This window comes from Myotis davidii, unplaced genomic scaffold (genome assembly GCF_000327345.1).
Source record: "Myotis davidii unplaced genomic scaffold, ASM32734v1 scaffold187, whole genome shotgun sequence".
Taxonomy (NCBI): Eukaryota; Metazoa; Chordata; class Mammalia; order Chiroptera; family Vespertilionidae; genus Myotis; species Myotis davidii.
In genome coordinates this window covers 6262116-6280974 of record NW_006383018.1, presented here as the reverse complement: position 1 = coordinate 6280974, position 18859 = coordinate 6262116, and the positions used below count along the sequence as shown (strand labels likewise).

General features: G+C 39.8%; 1 protein-coding gene across 4 annotated transcripts in view; it reads right to left on the bottom strand.

The window, feature by feature from the left end:
* The window catches only part of DYNC1I1 (dynein, cytoplasmic 1, intermediate chain 1), a 245306-nt gene that overhangs the window by 41719 nt on the left and 184728 nt on the right, over positions 1-18859 (bottom strand). For all 4 annotated transcript variants that reach the window (XM_006779241.1, XM_006779240.2, XM_006779242.2 and 1 more), the window contains 3 exons: positions 18022-18135; positions 15428-15561; positions 11896-12040 (listed from right to left, as the gene is read on the bottom strand). In XM_006779241.1, the coding sequence (XP_006779304.1) occupies positions 11896-12040; positions 15428-15561; positions 18022-18135 (393 nt within the window). The remainder of the gene's footprint in view (positions 1-11895; positions 12041-15427; positions 15562-18021; positions 18136-18859) is intronic.

The following is an 18859-nucleotide window of genomic DNA, read 5'->3' as shown; positions in this document are numbered from 1 at the left end:
TCAGATATTTACATTACGATTCATAACAGTAGCAAAATTACAGTTATGAAGTAGCAACGAAAATATTTTTATGGTTGGGGGGTCACCACAACATGCGGAACTGTATTAAAGGGGCGCGGCATTAGGAAGGTTGAGAACCACTGTGCTAGAGGCTTAATTTAGTTTGTATGTAAATGGTCAATAAGATATTCAACTTATCTATATATATAAAAGCCTAAGCGACTGGACAACCAACTGGTAGCTATGATGTGCACTGACCACCAGGGGGCAGGCGCTCAATGTAGGAACTGCCCCATGGTGGTCAGTGCATTCTCACAGTGGGCGAGCCACCCAGCTGACGACAGGCGCCAAATGCCGGGCTTATGGCTGGTGAGCACAGCTGCAGCAGCGCGAGCCTCTCCTGTGGATACTCCCGCTGTGGGGCTGGGATAAGCAGGAGCAGCGCAGCACCCAGCCCAGGCTTGGGCTCCCTGCCCCGGCCACCTGCCGCTTCGTGCACTACTTCATGCTGTGCGGGATCGACATGGACAGCAGGCTGGAGCCTGACGAGCTAGTGGGTAAGGCTGGGCTGTGGTGGGGCGGAGGTCCACTGATCCCCACAGGCCAGGCCGAGGGACCCCACTGGTGCACGAATCCATGCACTGGGCCTCTAGTAATATATATGAACCATTTACCACTCTGACTAAAACTGTGGGGAATAGAGAACCAATGTGAAATATGACCGCTAACCTAAAGAAGCTCAGCTGAGTGGAAAGAAGAAAACAACAAATAAATACAATAAAAGACCTTAACCTTATATTGTATTTACATTTTGGACTTTTTGGTGTTGATTAAAATTATTATGAGAACGATTTTATGACTATAGAGTGATATATTATTAGACCAGATAAAATGGTAAGTTATTCCAGCATCTGACTCCACTACTAAATGGCAAACAAAAATAGGCAGACAGTTCAAAATATTAAAACTATTGCTTTTTAACACACTGGTTTCTAACGGACTCAGTTACAAGCAATGTGAGTGGAAGAAATCTGGGGCTAAGAGGATGTCCACATCACCCCTCTCTAAGCATTGGTTTTCTTTTCTGTAAAATGAGGGCATTATCTCCAAAGTACTCCTCAGGTTCGCTTTCTGTGACTTAACCAGATTTTCTAGTTGTCTAGAAAATCTTCTTCATTCCCACACATGGACTTTGTTCTGTAAAGGGCATAAAGAGTGCTATAGAAAAATAACTGGTATATTTATTTAATCACGATTTCTCGTAGTGCTGGCACTATACGTGCCTTCAATGGAGAGCCTCTTCCACGGTTTTCAGAGCCTGACATGCCTCCATCTCTAAATACTGTTTCTGGGCACTTACGTCTTCCTTCCTTTCAGTCTCTCTTTCCTTTCTCTCTAGATATTGTCAAGTTTAAACATCTCCACTCCTACTGATTTTATTCTTGTTTACTTGTTTGACATTATTAGTGGGAGTGCAAAAGAGAAAGATGGAATTTATAGCTTGTGGGACTAATGGCTAAATGCTTGTCCAAAAGGTGGAAAACCATGAAATGCAGGTTGAGGTGTATGAAACGATTAGGAAAGCAAGGAGAGCAACGTCAAAGTTTCCAGACATCTGTTCCAAGGAATACTGTTCTCTCAGCGTTCTTGGGTCAAAACAAGTCCCATTATCCACATAGGTTTTGGGATCTCAGGCCATATATCCGGTCTATTCCTAAAGAAAACATTAAAAGGTCTCCCTGCTAAAGATACTTGTTTAACTCTTTCTGTATTGCTTTAAAATCATGGAACTGCTTTTAAAAATGCCAGTTAAGATCCCACAGTATCCAAACACTCTTTTATGTTGTAGTATAAGGCGATGGCATAATGAAAGGTGTAGTTCAGGAAGATTATGTTAAGAGAATAGCAGGAAGCCCTAACCGGTTTGGCTCAGTGGACAAAGCGTAGGTCTGTGGACTGAAGGGTCCGGGTTCGATTCTGGCCAAGGGCAAGTACCTTGGTTGCAGGCACATCCCCAGTTGGGGGGTGGGGGGGCGGTGCAGGAAGCAGCTGATTGATGTTTCTCTCTCATCAATGTTTCTGACTCTCTATCCCTCTCCCTTCCTCTCTGTAAAAAATCAATAAAAAATATATTTTTAAAGAAGAGAATAGCAGGAAGAATGAGCATGGGGAGACACCAACTTCGGAGAGACTGGTAATAACTTTGTCACAAACTTGATAACAAATACAGCCCATTTCTGCTCTTTAGGAGTTGTTTTTTGTGTTGTTTTTTTTCTTAAATGGATAGACTTTTTTGGAGAAGGCTATTCTTAAGAGAAGAGAATGACTGTTCTAAGTTATTAGAAATCTAGATTAACATAAAATACTATATAAGGAAGAAACAAGATCACACACATGCAGACACTCACCGACATAAAGACACACGTCATTTGGATGGTCCATGGATTGTCATGTTTAAAAAAAATGGTCTTAATAGCAAAAGTCAACTCATTGACTGAACTTCGTAAAACGGGGGGTGGACATGATTAAGGGAGAGAAAAAGCAAATCAATCAAGCATAAAGTAAGTTCCATAGGTGGGTGGAAGCCAAGAGTCTCAAGCAAAACCCTCCTGGATTAGTGACCCATTATCCCTCTTAATGCACTGGGCCTGGCCGAGCGGTAAAAGGGAAATCTGGTCTAAAAGTTAAGTTTTTAATCATGAAGGAAGGTCCTAAGTGAGAAGGAAACTGACAACTTACAAGAGCCTTCTTCTTACTTTCGACTTGGGCTTAGTTCAAGCCAATGAACCAGGGGACAGGGGAGAAAACTATTTCACTCCACTGCCAATTCCACAACATTCCTCTCCAGAAACTTCCACAGAGCTGGTGAGCTTCCAGTAGTAAACACTGAGGTCTGTTTCCCCAGAATTTATGGGAGGGCCTGTTACTCTACTTTGGAAGGAAAAATTAGAGTTTTCAATGATTAATTATACTTATTTTTCCTCTACAAAACTCTTATTTATTCTTTACAAAGTACTAGAAGAATGAGAAAAATCTCTCAATTTTTATTGTCCCAAGTTGATAAAGTAGTGATTTTTCCTAATGGTCAAACTCTACTCATTCTATATTGTTTGTAACACTGGCAAAATAGCATATATTAGACACAGGATAAAGAACAAAGCAATATACTACTCTGAAAAAAAGAAAGTAGTTAAAGAAATGTGTAGAAATTGTGAAAGTAATGGCTATTAGAATATACCAAGAAAAAAAATCCTCACATAAGCTTTCTTAATATTTAAGGCAAATGGGAGTATCTCCATCTTGTCTTGCCATGTTTAAATCCCCTTTGCAAAGTCAGGACTTGGGTAGGAGGGAGGACAGGCGTGAAGAGACTAATGGGACTCTGTGTGAGGATTAGAACAGTGACAGAAGTCTGTTAGGAAAAGGATGAGGAAGGGAATATGAGTATATTGTGCTCACAAGTTTAAAAATAATTATAAGTTGTTAGAGAAAAGTCCAGCTGAAGATACAATGGAGGAATAAGTAAACATAAAGCCAACAGAAAGGTCACATGAGACAATTCTGCAAGATCCATTCAAGATGGGGGTCACGTGGCAGAATATTTACAAAAGCATACTTAGAATTATGTGACATCACTGTGAGTCACTGGAAGTATTCAGTTGAATGCAACTTCTATTATTTATTATTATCATCAATATCATTGTAGTCTTTATCATCATGATTGAGCATCTGAAAATTTAAGAGGAATAGTGAGTTGGGAGGGAAGTTTCACGAAGGGTTGCAAAAGTGAACATTCTGGTCAATCAAGATGCCACCATTGAATGTGTTCGAATTTTGAGTGCTCTTTAAATAATCCAATCAACTTATGTTGAGATAGGAGAGGTCTATGGGATGTGTAGAGTTAATCCGGGATGCAAGTATTGCTGGTGATCTGATGAAGCAGTTGTCAGATGTAGAACATTATGCTAACTAACACTGTGCTTCAGAATCCTGAGGGGAAGGTGAGATGTCTTTGCTGCCCAGTCTTACCCGGTGTGACATCAAAGAAGAGGCAGTGAGGCCCCACTTTAGAATAATCTATAGCCCTTTTCATTTTCAAAAGAAAGTCTACACTGAATAGCATCAGACTGTCTTTCACCATCTGGTCCCTTTTAGCCTCCAGAGACATCTTTTCATTATTCCTGTTTGGTCACCTTGTACCCATTGCTCCAGCCCAGCTAAACAACTTAAATATCAAAATAACAATTGCAACAATAATATTTTATAATAATAGTATTGCTACTTTTTTTTCATAGTGCTTACCCTGTGCCCAGCACTGTTCTAGGAACTTTACATATATTAGTTCATTTAATCTCCACATGTATCCTTTATTTTAATTCCCATTGTATAGTTAAACTGCTGTATAAACTGCAGCACAGAGAGGTAAAGCAACTTTTCTAAAGTCACAGAGCTGGAGTATCAACTATTCCATGCTTCTGTTTTTTAATATTCTTTTCCTTTTGCTTAAATGCCCTTCCTTTCCTCTCTTTACCTAACTAACTCTTTCATACTTCAGGGTGGATGTCACCTACTTTGAGAAGCTTTTTTAGAACATTTCCCTCTCCATCCCAACTATACTGCTTTAGTTCTAGTGAGGAATTTCTCATATAAACTATGGTTTAGAGAAGAGTCAAGCCCCCTTTTACTGGAGGGAACCACATCCCACAAGAGACAGAGTTTCCCAGGGATATCTTTAGAAAGAGCCTTCCTGCATGTAACTAGGCCACAGTGTACCAAGTGGTAACTGTCAGGAGCCTCTTCCCTTGCTCACTTAGACAAATACTCTCTTAAGTGGAAGGGGTGGCTAAAGACATACACCATGTTGCCCAGCTCTTTTAGATCATTCTCCCAAACTAATGGGAATTCTACTCATCTACTTTGTAAGAAAAATATTTAGGAGGCCACTCTATTCCTGCCTGGATGGTTGCCTTAGATATTTTCCCCCAAATTATAGCTTCTTAAATATTTCCTAATAGAATTTTAAAAGCTTAACCTCAGTTTTCTAATCATTATATTTCTAAATTATGGCCATGCATCTTACTGCTCAAAACCACTGCTAACTAAATATTTGCTATAATATTTCTTTACTATATGTGTTTTGTTTTGTTTAAAAAACCCAGGGATTATTCATTCATGTATTAATTCAATGATTTATTCAGTACCTACCAGGTGCCAAGACTGTAAGGTACTGGGGAGGCAGACAAAATAATATGGGCCTATTCTCAAGAACCTCACAGTATTATGGGTGAAATTTCTACATATACTAAATGTGATGATTCATTGGACAAGACAAAAGTATTTTTATTACATTAGCTACAATATAGCCATGTTTAACATTTATTTCAATGCATAATCATTTTCAATGAATATGTTTAAATATAATAAGTAATGTTTTTCCTTAGAAACAAAATTTTCCCATTTCTTTTATTCATAAAAACTCAAATTATCATTCCTTTCTAGTGGGTAAGAGGGGGAAAAAATCAGCCAAGATAGCCATTCTTATATTTTAAACTTGGCAGAGGATGTAAAACTGAAATAGATAATACTTTATTATTTATTGATTTCGCAGCAGTTGCTTAAAAATGGAAGATGATCTTTCTAATTTGTACAAAGCTATCACCACTGTGTCACTTAGAAAATTGTGTTTTCAGATTCACTGCTTTGTTAAAAGACTAGAGGACCAAGATGCATGTGAACTGCGAGGACAGATTATGCAATGTCAAGTTGTAGTTGGAGGAAGTCACGGATTTCCATCAGTCAAAGGTGTGTCCTGAAAGGTTTCTGGATGACCGCACCCCAGGGTGCTGTCCAGGATCACCATCAAATGCCAACACATGGGGAAGTCAGGCCATCTACCTGACCAGTCAACATAAAGGAATGGAATTTTTAGGGCCAAAGTTCTAGTACAGAAAGGATTTGGAGGATATTATCAATCTGAGCAGAAGAAACATGAACCCTTTAAAGTTGAAAGGAAGGGACTGGGCTGGCAAACACACGAAGAGTATCAAGAACCTTAGTCCTTGAGAAGCTGTACCAGAACCAAAATCAATATGAACCCAATGTTTAATTGGAATCCACTGAAATGTTCCAAACTGGATGCAATGATCAAAAGCCCAAAGACTTATAACTTGTCCAGCCACTAAGCTAACCTACAGCACAGGAACGTTATCCCAAACCTCAGCAAACAGAAAAGCTGAGTGGAATGATGAATATTTTCATCCAGCCAAGAGCTCATACTTTATTTCTGAGCATCAACTCCAGCATTTCTTGATGGATGCAAAATTTAATGTGCTAAGATAGAGTAAAAGGTAAAAGCTGGGACTCGAGAGAATTTATTCAGGCAATGCATTCTTCAATTTTTTTTAAAAGGATCACCAAGGATAGACTTTTAAGTATACAGCTTTTTACTGTTCACTTAAAAATAGCCCCATTGATATATTTAAAGAAGGATGTTCCCAGGGACTAATCAACATGATTGAAACAGCAAAATGACAATAGGAAAATGACACGGGAACAGGCAAGAAGGAGGTCAGGGCAACTTTTGAAGGAACAGATTTAGTGGTGAGCATAGGGATACAGGTAGACTGTAGGAGGTAAAACTGCAGTTCAGTGGGAAAAGTCAGAATACAGGATGGGAAAGGGACATCAAGGTCAAGGGTGGGTGTCTAAGTTTGGTTTTGTTTTCAATAAGATGGAGGGAAGGGGAAGTTGGGCATATAGAGATGGGAGACCTCATGTGAATAGGTAGAGGGCCTACATTCTATTTTTAAGAAGTGTTTTTATTAATTTTTAGAGAGAGAACAGATAGAAACATCAATGAGAAAGGGGAACATCAATTGGCTACTGCCTCCTACTGGGAATCAAGCCCATAACCCAGGTCTGTGCCTGACTGGAAATCAAACTGGTGACGTCACCTCTTGGTTCCTGGGTTGACACTCAACCACTGAGCCACAGGAGCCAGGCTACTTCATCTTCCCCATCCTGCCCCCACATCTCAATTAGCACACATCTGGTTGTTCTACTATTCATTTGGACTCTCCCATGTATTGCCTATATGCTAAATAATCAACATAATAATACTCTTTTCTACACTTTTCTATTTTAACTCTTTATCCACTGAAGTAAGGTCATATAGTTTATTTACTTTGCTTGCATGAAGTTAAAATAAAATATGTTGATAATTAAGATGAAGAAAGTTTCTATCACTATCAAAAATGGTTGCATTATTATAATTAAAATAAAGCTATGCCCTTAATTATAGTGCCTTAAGTTTCTGACAAAAAAAGAATCTGCCTCTATACTAAAACATAATTATTTTCTCTTATTCAGTCAATTAAGCTAACGAAACCAGAAAATAAATCATTTTAAAATTTCAAGATTCTATAATACTGTTTGATAGGTTAATTTTCCACCAATAATCAGCATGGCTATTTGATGTTTGAGAACTAATCCACTATTTGGGGACTATTCAGAAGCCCAAAATATTCAGTATTATATTTTTCCTTTAGCCTTTCCAAATCAAAAGTTCTGTCTAATCTTCATGGAAAATTTAAATAAAACCATATATGAAGGTATTTGTAATATTAAGTTTTCAAATCACAAAGAGAATTGACAATGACTGCATTTTCTCCAAATATACTTTTTCTATTAAACTGTAGTGTTTTTAATATCCTGTGTAGAGAAATTTTATTTTTTAGTCTTGATCTTTAAAATCACAGTTCTCTCTTTTTAAAACAGTGTGAAGTGCTATTGTCAATCACATTACTTATGCAAAGTGCATGGATATGAACTTCCCTATGGGCTTCAAGATTAGATTCATTTCACTCAATATGCTAATTCCAGTATTACATTCTCCCTCGGAAGACAGATTTTCTTTCTTAATATTTTATCTCTGTGTTAGATATGTGAATTCATGGTCAGTGGAATGTACAGAGTTTTCCTGTTGTTTGGCTTTCCTTTAAATTTCCGTTGGTTATCCTTTTTAAGCTATACTTATTTTTATGCACAAAGCATCATATTGAAGCCACATTTTATTTATTTATTTATTTATTTATTTATTTATCTATTTTGAAGCCACATTTTAAATCTGACTTCTGACTAGTTCAAAATATTATTTCTCTCAGCACCAACTCTTTCTACACTTTGAAGGCTTCTTCCTTATGTTATTTGATTTGCAATCTGCTATGATTTGAATGTTTGTGGTCCCCCTCCCCCCCCAAAAAAATTCTTATGTTGAAATCCCAATTCCCAAAGATGAGAATAATAGGAGGTGGGGACCTTTGGAAGTGATTAGATCATGAGGGTGAGGCCCTCACCAATGAAATTAGTGTCTTATCTGAGACTCCTCAGAGATCCCCAATATCTTCCAGAAGTGGGGACACAGTGAGAAGGAGTTGGCTATGAACCAGGAAGAGAGCCATCACCTGAACACAGCACCTCTATATCGGGTTTCTCAGCCTCCAGAACTTTGAGAAAAATTTCTGTTGGTTATAAGCCACCCAGTCTATGGTATTTTGTTATTGCAGTTTGAACAGACCGAGACATAATCTTAAGTGTGAAGGTTTCCCTACCTCAATTATCCAGTATGCCTCTGCTAATTTTCTTCAGCTTTGTTTAAATGATCAGAGGACTCCGTTACCCAGTGAGTTTAAAATGAAGATGACTAAGATAGCCATTTTAGTCAGAAGGGACTAAAATATAATTACTCATCTCATTTTTTTCTCTCTGCTCTACACCTATCTGAAAATTCTTTATTGTCAACAAGACTAAAAAAACACCCAAAAACCTTGTTTTCCACTATTTCCAAATCAATATTTCTATTTAAACTTTGCCCTTTTATTCAAATAAAAGTTATTTTTAGTCATAGTCTTGCAAACGTGATTAGTAATTTTTAGAGATGGTGCCACCATTTCCTTTAAATTTTATGTATGTTCAGATTAAGATGAGGAGACAAACTAGGCAGCGTTGTTAAGAGTATAAAGTGTAACCACTGTTCCCAGTATATCACCACAAAATGTCATGATAAATTTGGGGTTTCAGATATACTCACAGTACAACCCCCTCACCAGAGCAAGTAGGGTGTTAATTAGATCAGGAAAACTGTTGGGGTGTGGGACATTGGTTTTCATTTTCTTGTCTGAACTCTGAACCCTAGTTCCCAAACACAACCCTCAACTTCACTGAGAGGAGAAAGGAGGGACCCTCAAAATAACAGAACTTCCCCACTTAGGTCTGCCAGATGGGGAATTTGAAATAAAATTTCAAGTTGGTTTAGAGCAGACTGCCAGGCCCCACCCTCAGACTTTTTGATGCAGAAGGTCTGGAGTGATGCCCAGAGAATTTGCATTTCTGATTAGTCCTAGGTAATGCAGCGCATGATGATCACAGGACACACTTTGAGAACCCTTTACTTAGAATTAAAGAGAAGTGGTGCATCTCCCATACCTGAATTTGTAGACCTGCTATAGTCATTTGGGGACAGATTGTGGGCAGTTTTAAATGTCAGATTCAGGAGGTTTCTGAAGACCTAAGAGATTCAATGATGGAGATTTTACACAATTCCTAGTGCTCTTGTACAAGTTAAGTTAGACACCACCTGTAAAATGCATCTTTGATATTTAGCCCCAATTGCTCTTTAAGTCTGTGATGTTCAGACATCCTCCGGAATCAGGGCCATGGCCCATTTCTTGCAAGACCTGATCTAAGCCTTTCTCCTCTCCCTGCCACATCCCAGCTCCCATCAGTGTTAGCAGATAAGTGTGCTTCTGACCTCAATGAGAAAATAGAGACCTTCTCTTATTCTCCACTTCCCTTTAACTAAACCTATCCATAGTCTTTCCTCTAATCTTAGCTGTGTCCTGCCTCTTCTCCCTACCCCATCCCCACATGGACACCTGATATCACCTTTCTCAATTTTTCAAACCACCCACTATCAATCTACATTTTTCATTGGCTCCTTCTCTGCAGGCCACCAACATGTTCAAGTTTCTCCAAAAGTATAATAATCAAATCCTTCCTTGGCCTAGCTGTCCCTGCTAGCAATGATCTATCTCCTTCCATTCATAGCTCAGTGTCTGAAAGAGGAGTCTATCTTTTCTGTGCCTGCTGTCTTCCCTTCTCACTCCGCAAAGACAGATCTGCAATCTGTCCCCACTGCTCCATTGAAACTTCTCACTGAGGTCAATGCCACCTACCTCTTGCCTTTCCAATCTGTGTAATCCTTCCAAAACTGCAGCATCAGTAGCTCCAAAACTGTCCCCTGCTCCTCTTCAAATTCACATTCTACTCATAATTTCCTCCCTTGGACTAACTATATGCTGATCACTGTCATAACTATAGTTTTAACTCATTCTTGCCCCTGAGCTCCAATATGTTTATTACCTTTTAGGAATTTCCAGACATGCTCCAGATTGCTAATTTTCTACCCCCAATCTCAGCCTGCTCCTCCTCCTCCTCCTTTATTTCCTGTTTACATCACTGGCACCACCATTCCTTCATTCGCATGCCTAAGGCAGAAATATCAGAATCGTCATTGACTCTCCTCACAAATCAAATCAATTGGTCACCATGTCTGCTGGATTCTTTCAGACCTGTGTTCTCTATAGAAGCCACGCCCCCACCCCTGCCACTGCCAAAATTCTGGTTCTTACCTGGATGGTCAAATTAGCTTTATAACTGAAATTCTTATCTCTAGGCTGTTTTCATACAGTTAAGGGCCAATTCTGTCCTATTTACACAGTTCCTCTTCATTAATACCCATGAAGTACAAACACTAAGAATCCCAATTTTTCTATTTCTTGAGTTATTTAAAATTTCCTTTTCTATTTTCATTTTTCCTGTTTGTTTCCTAAGCATTCCTCTTTCTCTGAATTGTGTCTTAGCATTTCTTTTAAAATCCACTTCTTGGATTGTACTAATCACTGCTATTCTGGCCGCTAATAAGTGCACACCTACAATCCAGTGCTCTCTCTGCTTCTGTCCCACATATCAAACTGCTTGACGAAGATAGTGAACTGTGCCCCCAGGCACCTTAAATTCCACCAGTGCAACACTCTTCCCTGACGTGCCCTTCCTGGCATTCTCCATTGCAGTGAATGCTACCACAAATCTCTAGTTGCCCCAGTCATACACCTGGGTTTTGTCCTGACTTCCTCTCTCACCTTCCTTGTATCAAAATCAACTGGCAGTTTTTGTGGCTTCTACCTCTTAAATGGTTCTGAAATCCACCTACTTCTCTGCATCTCAAACTACTGATCTAAGCCACTGTTCTCCCTGTACAGTTACTGCAGCTACCTTCTAGGATTTTTTGCCTTTATCATGCTCCCAAACATGGTAGAATTACCTTTGAAAACACAATAACATAGTGCCATTTACTAGCTTAAAAAACTCCAAAGACTAAAACACAACCCAAAATCAAAAAACAAAACCCAGTCCCAAGTCGTATTATCTCCATAGGTGAATATGTATGTAATGACGGCTACAAAGCTTGGGGCAATCAGCACTAAACTGACAGCAGAGGTTACCTCTGGGGAGAGGGGTAGGATAATAAGCAATGAAGGGGGTGTCATAGGTGGGATTAGTGTTGGTGAAGGAGAACTTCAGTTTTTATCATTAGAATTGTTTAAATTTTTTACAATTACAGTGTTTTCAGTACTGTATTATTTATATATTTCAAAATATGTAAAATAGGCCCAGGAAAGGAGCTTTGAGGCAGACGGGGCTCATTAGGAAGTTGTACAAATTCCAGTGCCAGGTCACCTGGAAGAGACCTCCGATTCTCCATACCTGCCCCCAGGGAGCAAACATTGTCCTGGGCACCTCTGTGTTACCTGAGCATTTCACTCCGGGAATTCTTACCTTTGTGGTCCACAGTTTGACAGTCCAGTCAAATGATGACGTAACAAACAGGTGTGAAAAGTCCACAGGGCCCACTGCCATGTGGCAGTTGATTCCTGTCACTGGCCCCTGGTGCCCTTCGAAGACCTCACCGATCCCTGCTTTGCTGCATGAAAAAAGCCACACATGAGCCGAGTTTCAGTGATCTTTGCAAAGTTATTGTTACTTTAAAAAACAAATTTGTCTCTGCATGACTACTTCCCGAAGATTTACACCACCAAAGTGAAATCACTTTCACAGTGTCTTCAGAGAAAGAAAATACTAAACTACTTTTGGTAATTAAAAAACAGTAGACTGCAACGTAATCTTTTTAACCTTCAGAATTTAATATAAAATTTCACCATCTAATCCTTTTTCAGGAGTTCCTCAAATCCTATCATTGTGGATGCTGCTACCTTGATGAAAATCATATATATTTAGATCTCAGAAGCTTCATATTTGTAATAAGACAATTCTATTGTTGTGATCACATTCTGCACATGTTTCATTTTAATTTCTTTTGTGGAGCCCCTTGGCCATAAAATTCCATACAATCTCGTATAAATATATTTACTCTTTCAAGGAAATTTCTTAAATTAGGTTGACATACCTGAACAAGTAATACTTTGTGGGAACCCTTGCCACTGCAAAATAATATGCATAACTTAAATGAAATATGGATAAAATGATGTTTTCACCGAAAGCAGAAGAGAAATTTACAAATTTGTAATATCCCTAAGGGCTGGTGCCTTGTTATGATAATACATTAGCCTATAATAAGTGCTCAATAAATGTTTGTTGAAACAAATAACAAAGGAAAAGAGACAGGCCTTTTTTTTCCTAACACATTTAAAAATGAGTGATACACATTAAGAAAGTTACCCACAGACATATGTCACTTACTTAACTGAGCCAGCATTATTCCAGGCCCCTATTATATCACACACTAGTCTGCACACAATCATACCCAATGAGAAAATATAGCAAAGTGCCGTATGCTAGAAATCCACGTGCTATGAAAAATACGTTAGGATTGTAGAATCTAAATATTATGTTACTGAGAGTAAAAACGAACTGAGTTATTAAAACATGTGGGCTTTTGGAAAACCAATGGACATCAATGTGCTGAGCAAAATGTGAAATCACGAGCCAAGTGCTGCAGTGTGTGCCCTGCAACGGGCACCCAAACTGCCCAGCGAAGCTGCTAACAGCAGTTCCCCACGTGACCCTTTAAGTCTGTGCTAATGAACACGAGGAGCTAATCTTTGAAGTGGCCCCTGGTGAGGCTCCACTTGCCCTTAACAGCATCCTGAAAAGGTTTATAGGGTGCAAAATGAGGACTTGGTTTAATTTATGGAAGTAGATTTGCACCTTCTCTGAGTTAGGCAAAAAACAGAAACCCCGCCCCCGCTTCCCCACAGCCCTCTATGACCCATTAAAAATTACTACAAAGCCAAATGCCTGCTACTTTACAACCTCACGACGATGATCTGTGCTTTCTATTTCAGACGGATGGGCTAGTGTGAAAGCTTAATCAAGTGCGCTGTAAAAAGATACGTGGTGTGTACCATAGGCACCCTGCTTTTTTGGAACTATAGTACACATTCTGTTTGTGCTTGGAAAGCACAGTAGCCACAGGACAAAAATATTCACCATGGAAAGGTTACTCACATTACAGAATCCAACAAATAAATCTGAAAGTTATCAATGAACATGCTCTGTAGCCTTCACAGATAATTAAGGTCCTGGATCAAGTCAATGGAACCTATGCCCTGTTGATGGTAATAACTATTCAGACAAAGCTATGACTCTTGTTTGGCCCACTGCACTGTTATGCCTCTCTCATGCCCCTTGTGACACTTTACCTGTATTGCAGAGAGTTGTCTGTTTACCTTTGCCGCCATCATCAGTTTCTTGAAGCTAGGAGCTGGGTTTAAAGGATGTCTGCATGCCCGGCAGCATCTAGCAGTGCACTATGCTCATAGTAGGTGTGCAGTGAACGTTTGCATGAATGAACAACTTTATCAGATCTTTTTATGCATGGTTTTAGCCAGTTTTGATGACGTAGGACCATTGGACATGGAGCCAGGAGGCAGATCTCCCCAGTCATCTTTAAACCATGTGAGCAAGGCAAATACTGCTTGTTACTATGTCCAGAGCAGTAGGAACATCGCAGCTCATATTGTGTAAATGGAAAAACCACATAGCTGAGCCATGGGTGCTTGTTACTTCTACAAATCACACAAACACAGGAGTATAAACTTGGAAGAGTTTTTGGTTCCTCATTACATCTAAGTAGGCAAGGATGAGTGCAAGAGACAAAAAATCAATCGAATTAGAACAAAGTGAGAGAAATTACGCACCAAGGTGAACACAGTGAACCTTGCAAAAGACGTGAGGCTACTCATTAAGTCTTGCAAGCAATTTTACAATCTAGTCTAAATTACTGGATTCTACTTTACCCTGATGGCTTTCCAGGGGCCATTGGCCAATTTCTCAATTAAGACAGAGTTCTTAGCATCTAGAAACTTCATAGCGGCTTATGTATCTCATATTATTCCAGCCTCTGTGACTGGGAGGAAGGGCCTTGGGTACGGCTCTATAGTATTAGGATATTGCCATTTCTTTATCCCCCATATAAATTTTTAGTTCCCCACTTTACTAGATGCCAGGCACCAGGCAGGAAATCAATGATGAAATGAAAATAGTACAGCAAGAGCAAAATGGCAGATGAATGAGTAGTTGAAATAAAATGAGATTAATATTATTGCAGAAGCATACATAAAAATATATAAAATAGCAAGTCTATCTGACAGCCTCTAGTCCTATCCCACTTATTCTACTTTCATTTCTCTGTAGTGCATAGCATCTTAAATCCTATATTTACTTGTTATTTGTCTTTCAACCTCAACCAGAATATGAACTCCACGTCTGTTTTGTTCCTACCACATCCTTATGATGTAACGGTGTCTGGCAGATGGTAGGTGCTTGGCAAATATTCCTTGAAGGAATGAATAAATAAAGGAGTGAAAATTCTATGGAAGCATAAAGGAGGGAATGGTTTCCTTTGCCCAAAAGAGTTTGGAGAAGATTCCATGTGGCATGAGCTCCATGCTGGCTCTGGAAAGTGAGGAGGAATTATCCAGGCCAACAGGAGAGACACGCCAGGCCGGGAGGAGGAAATTGCATGTACAAACTCATGGACTCTTATCCCTACTGGGTGCGTGGCTGGAGCCTAAAGGCTGAGGCTGGAAAGGGGCAGGGAGTCCGGGTCTCACATGGTTAGCTAAGAAGCTGGGGTCTTTTTCCTCAAGCCATTGTGAGCCATCAAAAGCTTACAAAAGGCTAATGCCCAGAGCACATGGATGCTGTATACTGGATCATGAAGACTTGAGGTGTCGCTTGCATCTCTTCAGAAACACCCCGCTCAGAATGCAAGGTGGTGATAACCCAGAATGCGATCACAGACCTTTTGGAAATGAGGAACACGTCATTGGTAAGCAAACAAAATCACCTTCCATGACGACAGGCTGTGTAGACCGTCCCCTCCTCGCTGCCAACCACGAAGTTATTGACGTCTCCCGTCGGGAAAGCCATTCCGGTAACAGCCACAGGCTTGGACTTATTGTACACCAGCTCCATGCTCTCCTACCAAAACACGACGCGGTTACATTCCCTCTGTCAACTCCTCGCCATGCCAAAGATAGCACGGAAAAATCATTTGGCCAAATCGTCTGTTTGCTTTTCACACAGCGTTACAAAAGACCCCGGCTGTGCCAGAAACCACGCCGGCGGCCCCTGACACGCGGGCTTCTGTGTCTCTCTGGTTTCAGGCGGCTGGATTTCATCAGCGCGGCTCCTTCTTAAGTCGGGCAGAGATGACAGGTGAGAATTTTGAAACTAATGGTGCAGAAACTAAAGATAATACTGTAATGGTTACACTTGTCAGCCCCAGGCTTTAATAAAACACACAATACCCTTGTATTTACAAACATTTTCAAAATCAATTGTTCGTGAGACGACACATGTATTAATATCAGATGTACGAAAGCCCATCTGTCAAAGCCGGAGTGTGTGTCCTCCGCGGACTGAAACCAGAAAGTTGTCACTCAGGTCAGAAAAAAACAGATTTCAACCAGCACTAGATTTCATCCAGGGTGGCCGTTGGGTGTATAGGCTAGAAGCCTGCAAAGAGCAGCGTTTAAATAAAAGTTTAAAGTAGTAAATGAGAGTCTCTCTTTTATCTGAAATTACTTTTTAAAATAGGGAATTAAAGTGCAGTTTAAAACACATTCTGCTGAATCAAGTTTCATGACAGTGGAGAGTAATTATGACTAACATCCATGAATGTTTTTGCTATTTACATCAAACAGCCTACTATGTGCACATGAAGTAATTTTTTTAAAAAAAAAATCATTCTAGGCCCTAGGGGATCATGTCATTATAGCTGCTTGTGAATTTGGTCCTTTTTTCCCAAAAACAAGTAAATCGTGTCAGCTCAGCCAAGGAGTCCATGGGCAGCACAGACCATGTGCTCATAGGACATGCTCCCCTAGTACTGAGACCCACAGAGTGAGTGCATCAGTGAGGGGACCCTGGGACAACATAAAACAGGAAACTGGACCATCCAGTGGCGTGCCCCATCGACAAAAGTAGCTGCAGGGAAGGTACAGTCTCTTGGTCTCCCACTTGGGACAGAGAGGGACCAGGACTCCAAGAGGGTGTCATGCCATGAAACCCTCAATCTGTGTATGGAGACAGGAACACATCATCAATAAGAAAACCATGCAGGCACGCTAGAGCTAACAAAAACGGTCTTGTAGCCCCTGCACCACTGGTTTTAACCAAAACAAATGCATGTTTAATCAGCAAAATGGGCAATTAAAAATTCTTAATTAGAGAGTTGGCTCTTGTATCTGTTTACAATCTCCATGCTTTTAAAAGAACATATTGTTGAGACTTTTAAGACAAGGCCATAAAATACCCACCCACACACAACTCCTGACTTACATAATGTTAAAGTCAGCAAAAACTGAGTAACTTAAATTGTAAGATGCTTATTAGCTCCCCTCTCCCCAAAAAATTATTTAAAAACTTATTTAGCCTTAGTATTCTCTACATCTGTATTTTGTGGAGACTTCTAGGAGGTTCTTTATAGTTTCCACATTTCCTTATGTATCTTGAAACTTCCATGTTTTCTAAAACTGAGAGAGACATTCTTGGGTCATTCATTGTTCCAGGAAAGGGAATAGGAATATTAAAATTAAGAATCATTTCTTAGATATCTTTTACAATTTTCTTGATGTTTCCTCACACTTTTTATCAAAGGCTATGGCAATAAATTCTTCTCTGTGATTTTAGCTGGAAGAGACTTAAATACTTTTTCCCCCACAAAGAAATGTGAGAATAGTGTGTGTACGTGTTTGTGTGTGTAGGTAATGTCTTCCTGTATGTATGTATACATACATATATTCTGCAAGTTGCATTCAGACGCCTCCACCCATCCGTCTCTTGCCTTCTATTTCTTTGTTTGGTTCCCATTACTGTAATCAGCAGTGGTTTGAAATCTTTGGAACTATTTCATTTTTGACTTCTCATTCGTTGAGCAAGGAATGGCAGGAGCCATACTAACAACATTCCAGAGGAGAAAACAGATGGTTTGACAAATTCTTTACACACACAGGCGGTCGTCTAGGCAACGAATACAAGGAAGGGCCTGGGTGTCTGTTTTGCGGGGTTACCTCTTCTCAGAGGGATTGCTCTGCTGAGCTCCCGCCGCCTTTGCATCTGTTTAGCAATTCTGTAGGGTAGGTACAATTCATACCACAGGCAACTTCTATAATTACTACGCTTCAAAATGGATTATTTCATTTTCACTTGAAACTGACCTAAGGATTAACGTCTTACAATAATTACATGATTTGTGGTAAAGGAAATGGGTTTTGGCTTCAAGAGGAGACTGCTGAAAGCAGGCCCCACTCTTTCAAGTGCATCCATTGGTTTTAGCTCCTATAGGATGTGAGGGTTTGGCTTTTAGGAACTGTGTTCCATTAGGCAGGTATCTCTTTTAACCAGGATGCTTTTCTGTGTAAGGAAAAACAAACCCACCTGTGGCGTTGAGAGCATATCCAGGCTCCAGGAACACATTTTACCATCAGTAGAGACAGTGATGAGGTTATGAGCATTCTGGGTCCCAACAACATTTACACAGTACACGGGATGCTGCAAAAACATAAACATGGAGGATCAGACTCCGACCCAGGAGGAAATGCTTACATTTGAGTGTTAAACACATTACTCCAAAACAAGGATTAAAGAAGGACATAATCCTACAATAACACAAGCCTCAGGTCATTTGCCACTTTTTATTTGAACCTGATTTCTTTCTAAAAGCGCTGTCAGCAACACATAGTGGTGGAAACGCAAAGCTTCCCTGTGCTCAGTCAGATGCAGTGCAGCAGAGCTGAAGGAAGCTACATAGAGCAAGGGAGGTTTGGTGGGTAGAAGCCATGCAGGGAGGTGAATCTGGATTGCTTGAATGAGTCTCCATTGCACAGTTTGGCATCTGAGCTCACCAAGAGTGACGGAAAAAGCTGGTCTTCAAAAGGGGAGAACTATTGGCTTTTGGAAGGAATAAGTATTATTAAATCTGGAGTTTAAGGCATTATGGTCATAGTGCCAAACATTTGTTAACATTCTTTATAAGAAGTGGTTAATATTCATCAGCCTCTTTCATTTGAGGGAGAGATGTTGGTGGTGGACACTATTGGCACAATGCACCTCGTGAGATAAAATTAGGTTCTTTTATGTTACTGCAAAATCTAAGAAAATGAAAGATTTATTTTTCAAAACATGATTTGCCATAGTATGGAGGCTTAGATTTGGCCAGGACCTTGAGAAAGGTCATGTATACATCCCAGGAGTCATAAGAAAGATGCTCTCTAAC